Genomic DNA, 22281 nt, shown 5'->3' with positions numbered 1-22281 from the left:
TTTCTGTGGTGGCCGGAGGGTGATTTGGATGGCAAAATTGAGGAGTTTAGGATGAAGGTTCACCTTTTTGGTGCCACATCTTCACCTAGTTGTGCTTCCTATGCTCTAAGAAGAACTGCAGAAGATGCAAAAGAAGTGACCAGCGCAGAAGCCGTGAAGACTGTGCTAAAGAACTTTTATGTCGATGATTGCTTAAAATCAGTGGCAACAAAGGATCAGGCAATAAGTCTAGTACAAGACCTACAGGACTTGTGCTCCAGAGGAGGATTTCATCTGACCAAGTGGGTAAGCAACAGCAGGACAGTTTTGTGTTCCATCCCTGATGTAGAAAGAGTTTCTAAAGTAAAAGACATGGACCTCAGCCACAACACACTTCCCATGGAACGTGCCCTTGGAGTTCAGTGGTGCACTGAGACTGACAACTTCAAGTTTCAGATAAATGTGCAAGACAAGCCCGTTACAAGACGTGGAATCCTGTCCACCGTCAGCTCTATCTACGACCCTCTTGGCTTTCTGGCGCCGCTTATGTTGCCGGCGAAGCTCATCTTGCGAGACCTGTGCAAGAGGAAACACGGTTGGGATGAAGAGATTGAAAATGAACACGCAAAAAGATGGCGTGAGTGGTTGTCAAATTTGGAGATGTTAGCGGGATTTAGCATACCTAGATGCATCAAGCCAGATGGATTTGGGACGCCACAGTCAACAGAGCTCCACCATTTTGCTGACGCTAGTGAGGATGGTTATGCCACTGCCTCTTATGTTGTGTTAACCAGCCAGGACAACAAGAGACACTGTTCCCTTCTAATGGGGAAGTCGAGAGTGACACCACTCAAACACGTCACAATACCAAGATTGGAACTAACAGCAGCCGTTGTTGCTGTCAAAATGGACAGAATGCTCAGACAGGAACTACAGGTCTCATTACAGGAATCTGTTTTTTGGACTGACAGCACTACGGTGCTCAAGTACATTTCAAATGAAAATGCTCGCTTCAAAACCTTCGTAGCGAACAGAGTTACCACGATAAGGGAGCATTCCCACCCGACACAATGGCATTATGTCAACTCTGCATTAAATCCCGCTGACCAGGCTTCTAGAGGGCTGAATGCTGAGAAGTTCATCCAGAGCAAGACGTGGCGCCAAGGTCCTGCATTCTTGCTGAAACCACAAAGTGAGTGGCCAAAGCTACTGGATCAAGAGGATCCAGAGACAGAAAAAGATCCAGAAATCAAGACATATGCTACAGTCGTCGTGTGCAGCACAAGGGACAGCTTGAATCCAGTTAACAAGCTCATTGCTTACTTTTCGGGGTGGCTACCATTAAAAAGGGCAGTAGCTTGGTTTCTCCGACTAAAGGATACGCTGATGTACCTGGAAAAACAAGAGAAAGGAGCTCCAAGCTACTATCTGCGCCGCAGAAAAAGACCCAGAAAAGCAGGAAAGGCTTATTGTACAGCACATGAAGAAATTAAAGTCAACATTGAAAATAAGTCCACCATCTCTGGAAGATTTGGTTGAAGCTGAACTTGAGCTCATTCGACTTAGTCAGCACCAGGAGTACGCAGAAGAAATCGGTGCTTTGCAAGGAAACTCTCCTGTCAAGAAAAAGAGTCCACTCTACAGACTGGACCCCGTCTTGCAGGATGGGATACTGAGAGTTGGAGGCAGGCTGAATAAATCTGCAATGCCACATGAAGCTAAACATCCGGTTATTCTCTCAAAAAATTCACCCCTTGCCAATCTCATACTGCAACACATCCATCAAGAAATTGGACATTGTGGACGCAACTACATGCTTGCAACGCTGCGTCAAAAATACTGGATTCCTCAAGCTAACTCAGCAGTCAGGAAAATAATCTCAAGATGCACAGTATGCAGAAGGTTCAGCTCCAAGGCCGGAAAGCAAAAAATGGCGGACCTGCCAGAAGACAGGTTACTGCCAGATCAGCCACCCTTCACAAATGTGGGTGTTGATTTCTTTGGCCCTTTTGAAGTGAAGCGTGGACGCAGCCTTGTTAAACGCTACGGCGTGATCTTCACTTGTCTTACTGTGAGAGCTGTTCATATTGAAATAGCCCACAGTCTAGACACAGACTCCTGCATTAATGCCATACGTCGGTTTGTCAGCAGAAGAGGACAGGTATCCATAATGCGTTCCGACAATGGAACAAATTTCGTTGCTGCCGAAAGAGAGCTGCGTGAGGCAGTAAAAAATCTGAATCAGACAAAAATACAGAACACCATGGTTGAAAAAGGCATCAAGTGGATTTTCAACACCCCAGCAGCTTCTCACCAGGGCGGCATATGGGAACGACAAATCCGTACTGTACGGAAAGTGCTGAATTCTGTGCTTAGACAACAGTCACTAGATGATGAAGGACTCCAAACTATCATGTGTGAAGTCGAAGCTATCATCAATAATAGGCCAATTACCTCAGCATCAGACGATCCTAACGACGTGGAGGCCCTAACACCTAACCATTTGTTGCTACTGAAAACACAACCCAGCATTCCACCCGGAATCTTTGTCAAAGAAGATCAGTATGCACAACGACGTTGGAGACAGATACAGTACATGGCGGATCTGTTCTGGACCAGATGGACCAGAGAATACTTGCCACTCCTTCAGGACAGACAAAAGTGGCACACACTACAGAGGAACTTGATACCAGGAGATATCGTCCTGATAATGGATGAAACCGCCCCTCGCAACTCTTGGATCATGGGTCGTGTAGTAAATACACTACCAGACTCCAGTGGAACAGTCAGGCGAGTTAGTGTGAAAACCAAAACAAACACACTGGACAGACCCATTAACAAACTCTGCCTGCTGAAGCCAGCAGAGTAACCAATTAGACCTTAGGTGGATAAAAGAATGTAAAATATGTTTTGCACATGATTAAGTTTTATGTTGTTATTTAGTATTTCAGATTTGATAATTGTTTTGCAGTCAGCATAAGCAATTAGGGGCTGGAAATGTAAGAGCCATATTTGCCACCACAAGATGTGTTTATTGTTTTTTATGAAAATGTGTCAAGGCTCCTTTAAGTTTTTTAGCTGATGACGTCATAGCTTCTGTCGAGGTTTATCAGTCTGTGGAGCTATACAGTTTTTTGACCGTTGTGCCAAGTCGAGCACTGAATGTTCATTGTATGCAAGTAAATCTTTATAAAACGAAGTTGCTGCCTACTTTCATTACGCGTCAAGCTCACGCCCCAAAACACGGACTGTTAAAAGTAGTGGTAATATCGATCCACGAAGACGGAATCAAGATTGCCGCTATAGAGAGAACTGACCCAACCTCAGACTGAATGACCCATTCTGAGGTGCTTCGTGACTGCAGAGCCAGCTGACCTGATACGTACACATTATGGCTCTTGTCCTAAATACGAGTCAAGGCTTCTCAAGGACTACTTGAGAGGCGTGGAAATATCATGATGTCTGCGGGGGCACAGAATCAATGCCTTTTTTGCCAGAGAGCGAGTCTGTTTGATCTTGCATTAGACACGCAGCCACTGACGCAATCACGGAGAGTACTCCTCTAATGCATCACCCCTCACACCTCGCACGGACAGCTTAATTGGTTGCCACCATTCATTTAATCAACGCACGCACACAAACACAGCCCTGCGTACATGCCCATACAGAGCTATGGGAATTTGTGTGATGACAACGGCACTATAGAAGTGGCAAGGTAGATTGAGAGCAGCGCTCTTCATCCTCTAGGTCCTCTGAAGTTCATCATCTGGTCCTCTTCATCAGCAGAAATGAATATCTACGTGATTCACTGTATGACTTAGTCCATGTGTGGAATCCTCCTTCAATGACCTTCCTTCCTTCAGGAGGCTACTGGCTACTGAAGACTCGTTCTGTGGACAGTCCAACATGTAAAGTTCTATGTTTCTGTTTATTGACTATGCAGACAGCAACATCAAAACTATTTGAAACAAATATGTATAAAGCAATATTTATTCAATTCTAACGAATTGCATACCGCGGGCATGGTGCAACATGAAGATGTACTGTACCTTCCTTGTGATGTGTTAGCCTCTGTGAGAGTGAATTTCTTCCACACAAAAACATTTTCTAAAATTTGTCCTCTGTTTCCACAGTGAGTGTGCTTATGAGGTCCGGTATGAGCTTATAAAATACTGGCCAATAATAAAGCACTCGATTTTTTTCCTCTACTTGCTCTCTTGCCTGGATTCTACCCTTCATTGTACCCACCATTACATCAGCATCGATCAAAAGGCTACGATCAAACACGTACAGCAGAGAGCATCGGTGGATCGAAGCATCAGCGACAGGACCACAAAGAGAAACTGTCACCAGCTCTGTTGTTACCCGACAAGCTCCCGCCCTCTCGCAGGGGCGACAAGCCACCAATTAAGGTTAGACAAGAGAGCAAAAGTATTGAAATAAATAAGATAAAAGATCATTTGTGGCCCGGGGGTTGATTAGCTCGCACAGTGAAAGATTAATGCTGCCCCTCTAAAACACTTAAAGCTCTAAATGGACAGCGGAAGTGCCTTATTTCTCTTCTGAAGCACTGGTAGAAAAAAAAAGAGGCACGGCGATGCCTCCAGGCCAGAGGAGCACCGAGGAGAGCGGCTGAGAGGGGAAGAACAAACACAGAGAGTGGGAGGAAGTAGCACGTACTCTATGTGTAGCGCGCGCACACACACACACAGTGCAGCAGGATCTAAATCACATGACTTTGTGTTCAGCCAGGTTTACTGTACCTGTAGAGCCCCATTAACTGATACCAAACCCTAACACTAAAGCACGAACCAAGAGGCTTTACAGCTGCTGTGTGGGCTAACATTACAGCCTAGGGCTGCTACAGTGACATAAAGAATGGTCCCTCATTCCCTCCAAATTTGGCTTCTTCTTTGTTATTTCATTCACACAGTTACTACCAATAAAACTGCACTTTCTGCAGCTGTTTCACATTAAAAGCTTCTAAGGAAAGTGTATTTTGTATTTTGATTTGTGTGGACAATTTTAATGTGATGGAAGTCTAAAGAAAAAAGAATACACATTTTTGGACACTGGGGTTCACACAGTAAAACATTTCAAATACGATATAAAATATGTGTTAATGGTCAGTTTTTAATATGTCAACCACCTATAAACCATTATTTGGATGTATCAGGTAAAGTTGCAGTTGCCGAGTATAAAACCTGTAAAATGTTAAATGAATACATTTATAAAGCACCAATGAACATTCTCAGGTTCTACAACATTTACTATCCAAAAGCCATTTGCAAACAAATAATACTTGTCTGGAGCCGCAAAAGCTATTGGATATCCCAGCTTGTACATTTTTTATATATATTATTAAATTAAATAAACATAAATCTGAATTCATTGTATTTAGGAGATCATAGACAATTCTATATCAACCTCTTATGAAGGGGAGATGAACATACACTGGCTTGTGTTACCTACATTAAGGTAATTTAATCACAGAACTATGCAGACGTTCAGTCCTACGCGGATTTCTGGAAAATCCATCTGAAATAATACAAGATAGCTATGGAGTAAAAATAAAAAATTGTAGCAAACTAAAGTCCTTACAACCGTCCACCGTGGCGCCTGCATGCAAAAGGCAGTTTGTAACTGCAGTTGAGAATTCAAACTGGGGATGCTTCATGCTCATAAGGTCATGCTAAATGTCCATCTTTGTTTGGTCTTTTTTCATATTTCTCTTTGATTGTTTACAAAATAAACTGTATGGAAGTCAATGTCAATATATGCATAATCACACAGATCAATGCAGATTCTGATTCATGAACGTGAGAACGATTGCAACATGCAAGATCAAATGTGAGCAGATGTGCATTCAGTAGTTCCAAACCTCCCACGGCTCTCGTTTTAGAGCACTCTACGCTTTGCATCTTATCCTCAACACTGTCCTCTGAAACATCACCCAAACATCACCACAATGTCCTCATAGACACACATGTACACAAACAGACAGACAGACAGACACACACACACACACACCTGAGTAGGCCCAGTAGGTCTCCTCGGTGGCAGCTCTGCGGGGTCGTGTCCCGTCGACTGTAGCTCTGCGAAGTCCTTGGATCGAGGCTTGGGACTCGGTTTGGCTTCCTGTCAGTGCTGTGGGGGGGATGTAGACAGGTGGGTTAGCACAAACAACAACAGAACTCTGCAGCCTTGCCTCGACACCTACTGTGCAGGATGACAGCTAACTGTGCCCTGAGCTGCTTACATGCAAGCGAACTCATAACAACATCCAGAGGAGGAACAAAGGTCTGTCGCCAGGACCACAGTCCTCTCACCTGATGAAAGTAGCGACATCAGAAAAATACCTATGATTAGACAAAAAACGTTGGCCGTTGCTTTGGCTGCTGTGTTATTATAAAGGATGTCTGATGATATAGGATGTCTTATTCCAAATGTAGGTACATTCTCTCCTGTCAAAAGATTGCACATGAGACACTGTTTCACTAATGGTTTCATATTTTGTATTTACGAGAGCATTTGTTTAGCAGGAAGATCAAAGCATTTTTGCTTTTGGTGTGAGGCTGGACTACCATGGCCTCAAATGTTAACACCTCAAGGGCGACTGCGCCAAACAGTGCTGTCCATACACAACTCACAGAGAAATGGGTGCTCAATTAGGGCCCAAATACACTATTTGGATGTGATAAACCTCTAGGCAGTAGGAAATAAATGAGTGTGTAAATTAATTAATTTCTTTATTCACAATCACAATAAATCATAATGATGGGGTTTACTATTGTGGATTGCAATTGGTGCATTTTCACTTTATGTTCATAATGAAATTAATTAAGGACTCAGAGGTATCAAGCTGCTATCAGCTGTTCGACGTCCAACGTCTCGCTGATGAGCCATTCAACCAGAAGTCAGAACGGTCCGTGTAACGTGCGGCCGTTTTTTGTTTTAAATTGAAAAACCGGCCACTGGCCATTATTTTGAAAGTTTGTGACCGATAAGTTTTGTGACCCAAATTACTTCTTTGTGTACAACACTAATGTCTCTTAAGGGTTAGAAAGTTGACTTAATGATTTAAGAAATGCGCATGCGCAGGGTCCTTGCTGGTTGTTGACATCACTTCGGTCACAGAGTTTGTGTTTTAACAACGTCTTGCTGATAGGCTATTGAACCTAGGAAGTCTGAATCTGTGAATATCTTTCCAACTTAACTGAACTGTAAACGTTCTACATACACTTTGATGGCACCCACACCCAACAATTAGGGAGGGACAAGGACGTCTGACGTACAGTGGTCCGCTTTTAGCGGAGTCTAAATTATCTTCAGTATTTCCAAGTCCGAGATAAATCAAAACTTATAGGGAGATAAAATACACTGTGGGTGGTATTTATTCCGTAGGCCTCGTGATTAGGAAAGATTGATAAGTCCTGAAGAGAGTTCTCTCTTCATTGACCCAGTGTTGCCAATTCCTCAACGAGGAAAGACGCTGCAGAATCAGCAGCAGCTTTGCGCAAATACCGCCTCCCACCTGTTTCAACTCTTTCGAATGCAAGTATGGCTCATGTCTGTGAATGCCAATGAGGGGCAGCACCAGGGCTTTGCTATGTATTACATTATTGATTCCCAATACTGGTCAGTACAGAAAATGTAATTATGCACGGACCCGCCCTATCCTCCTTGCCAAATACAGCTTCTTTCTTTCCCCTCTTATACTTTCTTTCATTCATTGTCTTTTGCTCCTTCCTTTGGTACCTTGCACCTACGGCCCCCACACCCCCCTCACATGACCTCCCCAAAGCTTCTAAGTGCATTGTCTTTCCATCATAGATCCCCTTCTCAGTAGTTATTAAGTGTGTTATTAGGTCCTCAAAATGGCATTTTCTAAACTTATTTAGCCGTTGTAAAGATGAAACAATAGTCTGGAAAATATTCATTGTATCAGTTAACAACTCAATCAATTAGACATTAAGACTCATATATAGAGTATCTATAAATGTATGTATGTATATAAATATATATATATATATATATATATATATATTTATTATTGCAGACAAGAAGATGGAATAAAGAGACAGAAAACAGTGAGAAATCAATGTACTGTATATACACCTTATCTAAAATAAAAACCTGCATTTTAGTTTCTCAACCAATACATTTTTTCTCTAGCATAAGTAGCATTCTCTGTGGAAATGCAATAAAGCTGCATTTTTAATCTAGTAAATACAAGGTTATGATATCTAGTTTAAAGTCCTCTTCATTTACTTAATTATCAGCTTGATGATCCATTTCAGAGGTCAACCACTTTGGATGTTCTTGCAGGCGAGCAAGACTTGTGCACAAGTTTAGTGAATTTGTCCTAATTCATGGGGTCTGCTTGGAAATGTGCAATCTTTCTTTGAAGATCTTCTTGGAATCAGGAATCAGGAAACGTTTATTGCCATAATATGTTGTACATACATGGAATTGCCAGAAGCCAGTTCCCTCCTAAGTTGAATCTTCTTTGGAATGGAACTGTGGCCGGGGTTATTGCATTGCGTTATTGTAGTGGCACAGTGTTGGGTGGCTCCGAGAACAGCCTTTTGCATATCCTGCAATCTTGTGGCTGACAAACACAATATCAGGGTTATGACCTTCTCTCCATTGTCCACTGTTGAAGAACTAAAGGTTTCTTTTGATGTGGATTAAGCTGGCAGTTATCGGCTGACATTTCCACTGCATCTCCATTTGCGTTGTTGTTGGTGAATTCCCATTGCGTTCGGTGTCTGTTGAAGTCTCTATCACAGTCTTCTGTTTTCCAGATTGTGGTATTTCAGGTGGTCGGTTTAAAGACTGAGGTGAAGGTAGCTCATCTGAGCTCAGTGGTTATGAAAAATTAACTGTATTTTTTAAGATTCTGGTAGATTCACAGTGTGTCACAGTTTTTTTTTCTTCAAGTAAACACTTTCATTGACGGCGAAAAGGACCGCCAGCGACCTGAACAGCTGTTCACCACTCGCTGTTCACTGCTTTCTGGCCGACTTGCTCGCAACTGGCCTTAGCTGTTGTGGCTGCTAATGTTGCCACCAGGGTTTGGATCCAACTTACGTTGTATCAAAAACAGCAAATACAGCAACTATCAGGTTAATTAAGCTGGTCCACCCTAAACTCTGCCAGTAGCAGAGTCTGCCGGTAGCAGAGTTTAGGTGTGTACTCTGTGTACACACCTGGAAAATTAAGTGCTTTGACGTGAGGGGACCCACTGTCCTTCTTGACTGATGATCATCATCATCAAATCATCGACTTTTAGGGGATAACTTTTCCCTTTGCACACTACAATAAGAAAGTAAATTATTACTTTTCTTGAAAAGATGATGGTCAAAACAAATTCTGTATATATACAGAGCTGATCCCCCATTACAGTGAGCAGACTGACCCAAAATTAATATCATTGAGAGGTTGGTGTAAAGTCAGTGACAGTGAAAAGAGACAACATGTGGATTGAAAGCAGAGGTGAAGGTCGTTGAAGATGAGGAAGAAGAGCCTGATAGATGAGAATGGGGAGAGTAAGATGGAGACAAAATAAAAGAGATGCATTCAAGAGCCACAGAGTGGGAAGGAGAAGCTGTTAAAGAGGGATGTGGAGTGATAGGCTGTAGAAATAGGAGAAAAATTAATCAGACTCAGAAATACACTCCTCTCCTAGCAACAGTTACCAGGTCACTGATGGACAGCCAACTGCATGGCAACCAGTCAGTGGAGAGGATGAGAGGAAAAGAGATGAGCAGAGGCCTACTGTTATCCCGAGGAGGATATTTGGAAAACAGGAGGAGGGGGGAGGGGAGCTGTGATGGGGACAAAGGGAACATTTTCATCAGAGACAAAGACATGCTTTGCAATGTATCTCTTGTGTGTATAAATATGAACATTTAGCTGATGCTCTTCCACCAAAACTTTAGCAAATCAAAAGGTAATCACCAGTGAGGAGGGGGTTGAAAGTTCAGGCTCACATCGCTGTGCCAGTCACTGACTTCAAAGCTCTCAAAAGAAGAGAGCTAGAAAGGCAGAACTGCTGCTGTGACAGCCAGGTCTCAACATCTATACTCTCAGAAGATAAAAGCTTTCTCCTGAAAAGGACAACCTTTTTCCATCATATGTACATGGAGAGAAAACCTGGAATTGAATGGAAACAAGGACAGGATAAGCTGTAGTAAACAATGTAACATCTTGAATATAATTTTCTGGAGCAGAACAGAGCTTCAGTGAATTCAAGAATCATACTTTGTGTCCAAATGCTGATGACACGCCTGTCTACAACAAAGAGGGTATTTAAAAAGAAATGTTCAAATTTAACTGTGGCTTTAGGGTGGAATTTGAATGGTGTATTACAACTGTTTGTCATACCGGGGGTCAAGCTTGTGTTTGTGTCCTGTCGTCACGTCTGTTTTTGAACATCCTGTTTTATTTTGGTATCTAATTCTCCTCTCGTTTCAGGTGCCTTGCCCTTCCTCATGTGTCTCCTGTTGATTGTCTTCCCTGATTCCTAATTGTGTCCACCTGTTCCCTCACCTCTATGGAAGTAAATCTGTGCCATCGGGGGTTGAAATAAAAAGTTGATTGAATTTCTAGCACTGAATATTTATGCATTGAAATTATGTACCTGAATGTTTTTCAACATTAAAACACCGCAAAAAAATTCAACCTAAAAAAAAAAAATGTTGAAATATTCGAAATGGAGGCTACAATATTCAACCGCAAAAAATTCAACCTTGGCACACCAATATGCGGAGGCTACAATATTCAACCCAAATAAATTCAACCTTGGCACACCAACATCCGGGACACTAAGGAGGAGCAATCGATTCTAGATTCAAGATCAGTAGCGTGCGTCAAGCTAAAGGAGCGAGCACCCAAAACACCTTCGGCTTTGGATTGTAAACATGTCCAATAATAACGGGGCTTTAACTCTTCTTCATGTCATCAGTGTGGTTTGTGTCTGTAAGATTCCGTAATAGACAGCTGACATTTGTACATTAACAGACTGTGTTGGACATGAACTAAGCGGAAGTTAAACGAGAGCGTACAGCCGCTCACAATACGCCTCTTCTTCTAGTTTTGAATTCATTTAATGATGCTGAGATCCTTCGACAAGCTGTTAGGAGTGATTGGCGGAGTTTTGAAAACCAGGAACGCGCTTGAAGAGGCAGATGAGCCGCTGTATCGTAGTGGGGGGGGCAGCGGCAGCAGCTTTAACGGAGCGCGCAGACGCATAAACCCGACAGGACATGCAGGAATAACCGCAGTAGCGTCGGTGGAAGGATCCTTTTTCACAGCGGCACAAACCGATCTCAGTTGGGTATTAAGCGACATTCAAAGTCCACGTAACGTTAAATGAGTCTTCATGATCATGGGTAAACTTTATTGAGGATCTGGCACAACACAGCGACCTGCAAGTAGCGCAGAGTCTTACATAAAGGGATGTACGTCTTAATGCGAGGCTTTAGAATTTATCTCAAAGGGATCCTGTATTTGCTCGTAAAGTCTGAAACGAGAACCCATTTTTCAGTGACGGTGTTACGTGCCTACTGGTTTTTGAACTACTGGTTTGGCTACGGGTGCGTGTTTGTTTTCCCCCGGTGTTACGTGCCTACTGGTTTTTGAACCTACTGGTTTGGCTACGGGTGCGTGTTTGTTTCCCCCCGGCAGGCAGGTGTTGTCTGCCTCCGTCACTTGAGTCGTCACACATTTGCAAACATATTGTTCTGAAAATGTTCAAAAATGCATCCCATATCCATTGCAGCGATTACGATTGTATAAGTGAGCACTACGTCACTGCCACGTATGAAGAAATACATAAAAGAACATTTATTAAAAGTCCGCCACAACCGGGATTCGAACCGTGTCGCGCAAAATAACGTAGTGCCACAGAGCGGCTGTGCTACCCACTCGGCCAACCGAGCTTAAGGGATTTCAGTTGATTTGTATATTTTAATAGAGTTGTATATCGTCAGTGGCAAGCAAACGTTTTGGTTTAGGGTGAACATTATATGTTCTTTTATGTATTTCTTCATACGTTGCCACACTGATGGCATGAAGAAGAGTTAAAGTCCCGTTATTATTGGACATGGATACAATCCGAAGCCGAAGGTGTTTTGGGTGCTCGCTCCTTTAGCTTGACGCACGCTCCTGATCTTGAATCTAGAATCGATTGCTCCTCCTTAGTGTCCCGGATGTTGGTGTGCCAAGGTTGAATTTATTTGGGTTGAATATTGTAGCCTCCGCATATTGGTGTGCCAAGGTTGAATTTTTTGCGGTTGAATATTGTAGCCTCCATTTCGAATATTTCAACATTTTTTTTTTTTAGGTTGAATTTTTTTGCGGTGTTTTAATGTTGAAAAACATTCAGGTACATAATTTCAATGCATAAATATTCAGTGCTAGAAATTCAATCAACTTTTTATTTCAACCCCCGATGGCACAGATTTACTTCCATACACCTCCCTCATGGATACTTATAGTGTGCGTCTCCCCTTGTTCTTGCATGTTATTGTGTTCACACCTGCATTATAGTTTCCAAGGAAAATTCTCATTTGTTACCTGTTTGTGAGTATTGTAAAATAGTAGAGTATTGGAATGAATCCATGTCAGTCAACCCGTCTCTGCATCCTCGTCCTTCCCTCATGCTACGCACTGACACTGTTACCGGCTTAGTTTCTCTCCCCTTCAAGGGAAGTCTATGAAACGCTCAAGATGGCGCCGCAAATGGCTGCCACGTTTCGGTGCTCTTTGTTTTTTGTTGTTTTTCCTGTTGCGATTCCCGGAGCTCTTTCACCAGATATGAGCTTGTGAACATCCGTGGAACAACTCTAGCGGAGTTATTTTCAACTTTTCTTCTTTCCTCTGTGGAATTACTGGACATTATAGTCAAAAGGTGTCCTCACCTTTAGTCATGCGGTGAGACGCCGAAGGAGAGGACAACGGGCCGGCTCGTCAGTGCGACTCCGCACACTGCTGCCAGGCATCTTCCTCTCCAATGTGCGCTCACTGTGCAACAAACTGGTTCAACTTCAGCTGCTGGTGAGAAGAGACAGAGACTTTTCTTCATCCTCCATTTTGTGCTTCACAGAGACCTGGCTCTTTGGATCGATACCGGACTCCGCGCTCCAGCTGGCGGGCTTCAAGCTGCTCAGACAGGACCGCAACTTGAAGCTCTCCGGCAAGATGGGTGGAGGAATCTGCTTCTCTTCAACAACGGCTGGTGCAACGACGTAACAGTGATCCAACAACATTGTTCTCCTGCTCTGGAATCTCTTATCATGAACTGCAAACCCTTTTACTCCCCCCGTGAGTTTGCTTCATTCATCCTGGTCGGTGTTTACATGCCGCCGGCGGGCAACGTGCACGAGGCACAGCGGACACTCGCTGACCAGATAAGGCGTGTACCAACCCCGGACATTACCAAAGGAAACCTCAGTCACAAACTTCCTAAGTTCAAACAGTTTATTAAATGCCCAACCAGAGAGGAGAACACGCCGGATCACTGCTACACTACAGCAAGCAGGGCTTATCGCGCCGTCTCTCGTGCTGAGCTGGGACACTCCCACCACATCATGGTCCACCCAATTCCTGCATACAGGCAGAAACTAAAGCTCTGCAAACCTGTTGAGAGGGAATGCAAGAAGTGGACCAGCGAGGCGCTAAAGGATCCTCTTGTGTGTTTGGACTGCACAAACTGGGTTGTTTTCAGGACCGCTACTGACAATCTGGATGACTTCACAGAGGCTGTGAGGACAGCTGTGTACCAGGGTGAGTTATAACAACGACAAACCCTGGTTCACAGCGGAACTTAGAAAACTACAACTGCAGAAGGATCAGGCATTTAGGAGTGGGGACAAAGATTTGTACACAGAGTCAAAATACAGGTTTAGCAAGAAGCTAAACGACTGTACTCTGAGAAACTCCAACCACAGTTCTCAGCTAATGACTCTGCTTCAGTTTGGAGAGGCTTCAAACACCTCACAAACTACAAGCCGAAAACCCCCCACTCCATGTATGACCTCTGCCTGGCAGATGAGCTTTACTGCAGATTTGAAAGACAATGTCCTGACTCAATCAAACACAACTCCACCACCCCAGCCTCTCCCGACCTATCAGTAGCTCACACTTTTGGATTACCCTCTCCTCCCCCACCCCCAACGACCCTCTCAGTTCTGGAGAGAAACGTTACCGGATCTTTAAAAGACAGAACCCCCGTAAAGTAGCCGGTCCGGACTCAGTCTCGCCCCACTAGCTAGCTCAGTCTAGCTTCAAAGCCTCCACCATCAACCCTGTTCCCAAGAAGCCCAGTATCACAGGACTGAGTGACTACAGGCCCGTTGCCCTGACCTTTGTGGTCATGAAGTTGTTTGAAAGACTAGTCCTGTCCCACCTGAAGACCCTCCTGGACCCCCTGCAGTTCGCCTACAGAGCCAACAGGTCTATAGACGATGCGGTCAAGATGGCCCTCCACTTTGCCCTGCAGAATCTTGACTCCCCAGGAACCTACGCAAGGATCCTGTTTGTGGACTTCAGATCTGCCTTCAACATCATCATCCCGTCTCCGCTGCAGGACAAACTCTCCCAGCTGCCAATGCCCGACTCCACCTGCAAGTGGATGACTGACTTCCTGTCCGACAGGAAGTAGCATGTGAAGCTGGGGAAACATCCTCTGCTCCTCCATCACCGTGTGGTACCCGGCAGCCACAGCCAAGGACAAGGTCAGGCTGCAGCGTATCATCCGCTCTGCTGAGAAGGTGATTGGCTGCAATCTGCCGTCTCTCCAGGACGTGTTCGCTTTCAGGACTTTGAAGCGGACTAGAAAGATTGTAGCTGACCCCTCTCACCCCGAACAAAAACATTTGTGCCCTTTCCGTCCGGCAGGAGGCTGAGGTCCATCAGGACCAAGACCTCCCGCCACACAACAGTTTCCCGGGCTCATCAACCGAGTCCGGGACCCCCCCTGACTGACTCACTCCATGTACATACACTTTGTCACTTTCACTCGTCACTTTGTCTTTATTTCTTAACTTACTAACCCATAGCTTTAGCTTACTAACCCATAGCATATATTTTATTATATTTTTTATCTTATTCCTACACTACGTTGTCTGTTGTACATTATTGTACTCTGCTGTCATGCACCAACCGTCAAGTCAAATTCCAAGTATGTCCGCCATATTATGGCAATCAACGATTCCTGATTCCTGAAGTCCAAAGAACCTTTTGTCATTGTGACCAAATTATTTGTGACCTTCACTCCTACTCATAAACACACACATCTTCTCTACTGTGACAAATTTCCCAGTGAATCTGAATATTTGATCAGTTACAAGAGGCATCTGAAATGCATGCCTCTTATTTTATTGTACCCTTAAAAAGTTGAAGGACTTGAGAGTGTAGTGCATACATAAAGACTGGTGGCTCCACAAATACACATACTGCTTCCTAACCCATTGTTAGATCATAAGAATGACGCTGCTTTTCCAACCGGCTGTTACTACATCCCAGGCAGTAATCATGATTAATGATAATTATACTGGTGATAATAATGTAAGATAAAAACCCTATAAGAGCAATTTAACAAAGAGAATACTCAACAACAACAACTAAATAACAGACAAATAAGTAAAAAAGGATAGAATGAAAAAAACAAAAAACTGTCACGGTTTGGGTCTTATTTTGTAGTTTTCATGTCTCTTGTGTTCCTGGGTGACTACAGTTCCTGCCTTGTCCTGTGATTGCCTGATTGATTCCACCTGTGTCCAATCACCTGCACCTCCCTTGTGTATTTAAGCCCTGTGTGCCAGTTGTCCTTTGTCGCGTCATTGTCTAAATGTCACTCGTCGTTGGTGCACAGTCTCTGGTGAGTTTTTGGTTTTTGGAATAAAGAGCACTTTGTTTGGAAACAACTGCGTTTGAGTCCTCCCTGCAACCTGCGACAGCCCGATCCCCTGACAAAAACATTAAGAGGTGAATGAATAACCACAAAGCTAAAGGATGAAAGGGATTTATTCTGAAATGATATGAAGAATTAAAGGGCTATTCCACAGGTTTGGAGCCATAACAGCTTTAGTCCCATTATTTAAGTGAACTGAGAGCTTTGATTTCTGCCCTCCTACACTACCTTCTTCACACCACAGATTCTCGCAATGATATGTGTTTGTGGAGATACAATATATTGCGAAGTAAATATGACATTAGAGCAGAGATCAGAGCTGAAGAAAATGGCATTTGGTTTTTCCCAAGGTTCCATACTTGGGCCCCTTCCATTAAACATCTACATGCGTCCATTAGCTCAAATTGTTGAAAACAACAAAGTGTGTTATAATAGTTATGCAATTCAAACACAAATCTACACAACTATATCACTAGGGGACTACAATCCAATACAGGGTGGGTGAATGCATTTAACACTTCAACAACTAGATGTACAAAAACTTAAATTGAACAAAGATCATTTTTGGTTAACAAGGATGAATTATGGATTCTGACCTCAACCATAAAACGGTTACAAAATGAGCCTGCTATGACCTTAAGAATATCAAGAATTAGAGGACTTTCGTCTTAACAAGAGATAACAAAAACTGTCCAAGCACACATCTTCATTAGACCCGACTACTGTAATGGTGTGTTTTTACATGTCCCGGTAAAAAGGAAAAAAAATCGGAGAATGCTGAGAGTCCCAAAAGTTATGACCACAGTTCTTTACAATGGCTAACGGTTAAGCGAGTGTACTGTTCAAGAAGCATTGAATCCAGAATTCTTCGGGCCAAACCGATCAGGCGTTCCCAAGAACCACCCATGTGCGAGGCATGTGGGGGATTGAACTGCCAAGAACACCCTTCTTGTTTAAGATACGTCTGCACAGTTGTATCTGGTCGGTCTTTGCTCATTCCAAGTTCTTTACAGGCCCCTATGAAGTTTGTGCCGCAATCTGATCGCAGTTGTTTGGCTGGTCCTCTTATTGCAAAGAAACACCTTAAAGCGTTGATGCAGCCTGATGTGGACAGCCCTGGAGCTCATGCAGCAAAACATTATGGCCCACCGCTTGCTCTCAGCTTGCCCCCCTCTTGTCCGTCTGGTGCAGACGACCCAAGGTCCGAAGAAGTCCAAACCCACGTATGTAAAGTGAGGACAGGTCACAAGGCGTTCTGGAGGTAAGTCTGCCATGCGTTCTTGCTGGAATTTACCTCTAAGCCTACGACAGGTTACACATTTGTGTAGAATCGAATTGATGATCCTTTTCCCGCCCAAGAGCCAAAATCCTGCTGCCCTGACAGCACCATCCGTCAGGTGACGACCTTGATGTTTGACCTCAGCGTGGTGGTATCTGGCGAGTCCCAAGGATACATGGTTGTCTTTGGGGGATAACCTGGTTCTTTTCTCCAATGTTCAGGTTAGCATTCTTCAGTCGGCCTCCAAGACAGATAAGATTGTTCTGCAACATTGGGCTAAGCCGATAAATGCTGCTGTTCAAAGGGACTGGTCTAGATGTCTCCAAAGCTTCAAATTCTTTTTTGAAGGCTTCCTTCTGAACAGCTCTGATGATGACCTCCTTTGCTTGACATAGTTCATCTGGGGTGCGAGACAGATCACAGAACCCACATCCCTTACATTTGTCACTCCAGTTGGATAGTTTTTGACACATTGCGATATGTATTAGGAGTGCAATGGCTCGAACAAGGCTCTTGAAGCTGGAGAATCTTTGAAAGCGTTCTGAGTCCTTTCTCTTTGAGGCATAGCTCCTTACTTCTGGACGGATCTCTACATCCATATCTGGTTTGATGAGATCGAATGTCTTTACTGGTTATGGTGTGTTGGGAGTTTTGTAGAAGAAGTTGGGCCCTGTGAACCATGTTGTTTCTGGCAGACGTGAAGCAGGAACTGACCACGATGAATGGTCAGCAGGATTTTCCTCTGTGTGCACATAGTGCCATTGTTCAGGTTTCATGGATAGAGTTCGTGGACGCTGAACTCTATTATTCACGTAGACATGGAAACGTTTGCTTTCGTTGTAGATATAGCCAAGAACAACCTTGCTGTCGCTGTAGAACTTGGTTGAATCCAGCTTAACATCCAGTTCATCCTGAATTAGCTCTGCCATTTCCACGGCCAAGATGGCTGCAAGTCTTGGGATGGTTGGTTCAGACTGAGGTGCCAGTTTGGACTTTCCCATAACAAATCCAATTTGAATTTGTTCGTCTTCTTGTATGGCCTTCAAGTATGCCACAGCGCCAATGGCTTTAGTGGATGCATCAGAGAACACGCAGAGCTCAGTTTTCACTGCTTTAGCTTGAGAGACTGCTGTGTATGTCCTTGGTATGTGAAGGAGCTTGAGGTCCTGGAGTGAGTCTCTCCAGGCCTCCCCCTTTCTCAATTTGTCTGCAGGTAGTGGTGCATCCCAAACAGAAAGCTCGACTGTGAGTTCCCTGAGAAGGGCTCTTCCTTGAATAAAGCCTGTAAATAGCTATGGCGGGAGATGGGCTGTTGCCCAAGACATGAACCTTCATTCTGAAGTCTATGACGTCTTTGGTCACATCGTTGTCCCTATGCAAAAGAAATCTGAGGTAGTTCCTGTAATCTTCTCGTACCACAAAGCAGTGAAACATCTGCTGTATGTCCGCTAGGACAGCAACCTTTTCCTTCTGAAACCGCAACAGAACTCCCAGAAGTGAGTTGTTCAGGTCTGGGCCTGTGAGGAGCACATCATTGAGAGAAACCCCTGCATGTTTAACGCTTGAGTCGAACACCACTCTGATTTGACTTTTCCTTTGTGGATGGAACACACCAAAGGTCGGCAGGTACCAACATTTTTCGTCTTCTGCCAGCGGTGGTGCGACCTCGGCGTGGTCGTTCTCCAATATTTTTCCCATGAAGGCCACAAACTGCTGTTGCGTATCTGGCTTCCTACTCAGGCTTCGTTGAAGTGATGCAAAGCGCTGCACTGCCTGTTCCCGGTTGTTAGGTTAGTATTGTCTTGGTTGTCGGAATGGGAGTGGAGCTACCCAACTTTGACTCATTCCTGAAGACTTCTTCGTCCATAAGCTTCAAGAAAACCTTGTCTTCAAATGAGGATGCCAACCTCTTGTCGTTTTCTGTGTGATTGAAAACAGTTTGTCCCAACACTTCTCCTGTAACCTTATTGGAGATGTGTCTTGTCTCCCTGCTACAAGGAACCATTTCTTTGACTTGTAGAAAACTGGTGCAAGGTCGAAGGAGCGATGGGCGGCCATTGTCGAGCACAGCTGTCTTGAAGGTGCTAACTGTAGACTTGTGTGCATTCCCTAAGAAGACTTCTCCTACTAGCACCCAGCCCAGATCTAGGTGTTGGTCAAATGGGGCATTGTGTGGACCATTGATTTGTTCCCGTACCTTGTGAACTCTAATGATATCACTGCCGAGTAACAGGAGAATCTCTGCTGTGGGGTCAACTTCTGGAATGTGTTCCGCTACCTTGCGAAGGTGAGGGTGACATAGAGCTGCGTTTGGCGTTGGGATTTCTGACCGATTGTCAAGAATGTCATTGCACTCGATGAGGGGTGATAGAGGGATTGTGACCCTGCTGTCTTGTGACTCCACCACAAACTCTTGAGGCCTACGTCCAGATGTTCCCGTTGTGCCGGAACACGTCCTCAAAGAATAGGAATATGGTTCACACTTTATGTCGAAGAGCTCGAAGAAAGTAGACCTTGCTAACGATCGGTTGCTTTGGTCGTCCAATATGGTGTAGGCCTTGATGGCTTTGTCTGGTTGACGTTTGTGATATACCTTCACTAAGTAAATCTTGGAACATGACTTGCCAACTTGTCGTGCTCCACAAACTTTGGTATAGCTTGCGCTGACGACGGCTTTAGTGTCACTGCTCTCTTCTCCCTCCCCGCTGCTGTGTGGTGAGGTTGAGGGAGCTCTGTCTTGAAGTGCAGGACCCGGATGCATAGCAGCGTCGTGGTAGGTACTTGCCAAGTGAGTAGTTGAACGCATTTGAAGCAGATTCCCTTTGCCTTGAGAAAGCTTTTCCTTTTCTCTAGGTGTTTGGCTCTGAAGGCTTTGCATCGTCTGAGTGGGTGGGGTTTAGCATGTATTGGACAGGTTTTGTTTGGATCGCTGGTACTTTTTAGGTTGTTTGAGTGTGTAGAGACGATATCCGTCTTGTGAACTGATATAGGGGTTTGGTTGCTTTTAAAAGGAGGGCCTTTCAGGCTTTGCAGGTAAGCCGCTAGTACCTTGAATAGCAAAGCTAGGGTCATTCCTTTTCCGTGCCTCATGGTGTATAAAACTTGCAAAGAACTTGAATGGGGGAAATCGTCCATTATTTTCATCCTTGTGCTTTGAACCGGCGGATACCCACCTTTTTTGAAGACCATAAGGCAGTTTTGCAACTATGGGTTCGATCCCTCATGCGGTGTCCAGGTAACTATGAGCCACTTAGTCATTAAGTCTAGCTCCTCCGTGGCTGTGAAGCCTAGCCCTTGAGTGGCGTTTATGTATGATGAATGCCAAGCTCGATCGTTTTCTGGGTTATCATCAAATTTATATAAGCTTGAACTCACCAGGTCGCAACGAGCTAAGAACTGTGCTAGATGTTCAGCTCCGGGTGCACTATGGCTAGCTGTTGTCATGTAGTGTGGAAGGGAAGGCTGAGGAGTGTTGTTTGAGTAAGTGTTACGCATGTTTATGCTGAGATACTTGGGAACTAGCATTCATGGCTGCTTGCCTTAGGGACCTGGTACGTGGATGGGTTTCACCTGAGTGTAACTCGTATTGAGACTGGACATATTCACTTGTACGCTCCAGCTTGTCTTTCTCTGATGGGCCTGCTTCATCCAGTACAACAAAGTTGTCCATTGCATCCCACACGGCAGCTTCCGCTTAGCGATAACTAGCAGGCGCTTCTAGCTCAGCATCCTTTCTTGCCTTCTCCAGCTGTAATTCAAACTCGATAGCTGCTTTCTCTTTGTGATATTCTGCTTCTTTTTCTGCTTTTTCTTTCTGTAGCTTAGCCTCCATTGCAGCTCTTTCTAACTTAGCTTTAGCTTTTTTGTCTGCAAATGTAGCGTGTGCTTTAACTGCCTCCGCTTTAGCACGAGCAGGTGTTAATGAGCCAGCTGATGAAGTTGAAGAAAGTGGCCACTGACTCCCTGTCGCTTTGTTTACCATCCATCTTACCACGATGTACAACGCCAGCTTTCTTTGTCTTTTCACTATGTTGTCTTCACTACGGTGTAGCAACCGCAGCTATTCAACTAGATAAACTCTTCCTGCAAATGACGAGTTGAGTCGTAGTAAGCTTCTCAAGCTGTTTACTGTGGCTCTTTATATCATGTCACAGACAGAAGAGTGAAAACTGTAACAAACACAAGATACAAAATTGTTTAATCCTACGTGAATAAAACATTTTTTAATTACAGTAATCCAATCCCTTTTTACTGTAAATATGCATCTTAACATTAAAATTATAATTAAAACAATGAAATTATCAACTTACGACATTGCCTCTGCAGCGATTGCAATGGATGACGAAAGCATGTTGACTGATTCTACCATTTTTCTCTAACCACAGGAAACTAACCCCTGGAACTCCTAAGGCAGAAAACCATTTCAAAATAACTTTTTTCCCAAAGTTTTATCCTCATTTTACATAAAATGTTAATCAAATGTTACCTATTTTTTAAAGATGAATGAAACGCACCAAGGAAATATGAAGTCAGTAAATGAAATGCAACAGAAGTAATAAGTTATGTAACAGATATTATGAGAAAAGGGGTCATTTGGCTGCATTGTGTAAATGGATGCTCATTCAGTATTTGGAAATAACAGTATTATACTGTTAATATTTGTAAAAAGTCTGCAGACAGCCCTCAAACATTCCATACATTACCCTTGATTTTATTGTAAAACATTAACTGTGTTATGAACAATACAGAATCATGCAGGGTAATAAATGGCTTCAGCAGACTGTTGGCAAATGAACAATTAAGGCAAATGGTTAATTCTGAAAACTTCTACTTGCATTTTGTAATATTTATTTTACGATTTACAAAGTTTTAGTTTTAGGTTTTAAGTTCTAGGACCAATGTAACGAGTTTGGAGCGGCTGTGGGTCGAGTGGTATTTATACTAAAACTGATCTTTCCTGTGCTTCTGTACAGAGGAGAGTTTTGGTGGATAGATTATTGTTACTGACACGCAGTAAAATCCCACATCTGCATTTGCACACAGAGAGCGCGCATAGGAGATACATTAGAGATATGTACCAAGATAACCCATGTTCTCTCTAACA

The 22281-nt window shown here is 43.7% G+C and overlaps 1 protein-coding gene across 3 annotated transcripts in view; it reads right to left on the bottom strand.

The window, feature by feature from the left end:
* The window catches only part of LOC119229756 (receptor-type tyrosine-protein phosphatase gamma-like), a 389594-nt gene that overhangs the window by 290991 nt on the left and 76322 nt on the right, over window positions 1-22281 (bottom strand). For all 3 annotated transcript variants that reach the window (XM_062564177.1, XM_062564176.1, XM_062564178.1), the window contains exon 2: window positions 6010-6126. In XM_062564177.1, coding sequence (XP_062420161.1) covers window positions 6010-6126 — 117 coding nt within the window. The remainder of the gene's footprint in view (window positions 1-6009; window positions 6127-22281) is intronic.

The sequence above is a fragment of the Pungitius pungitius genome, chromosome 8, assembly GCF_949316345.1.
Source record: "Pungitius pungitius chromosome 8, fPunPun2.1, whole genome shotgun sequence".
Lineage (NCBI taxonomy): Eukaryota > Metazoa > Chordata > Actinopteri > Perciformes > Gasterosteidae > Pungitius > Pungitius pungitius.
The sequence above is the reverse complement of the archived record's forward strand: the minus strand, read 5'-3'. Positions and strand labels throughout refer to the sequence as shown.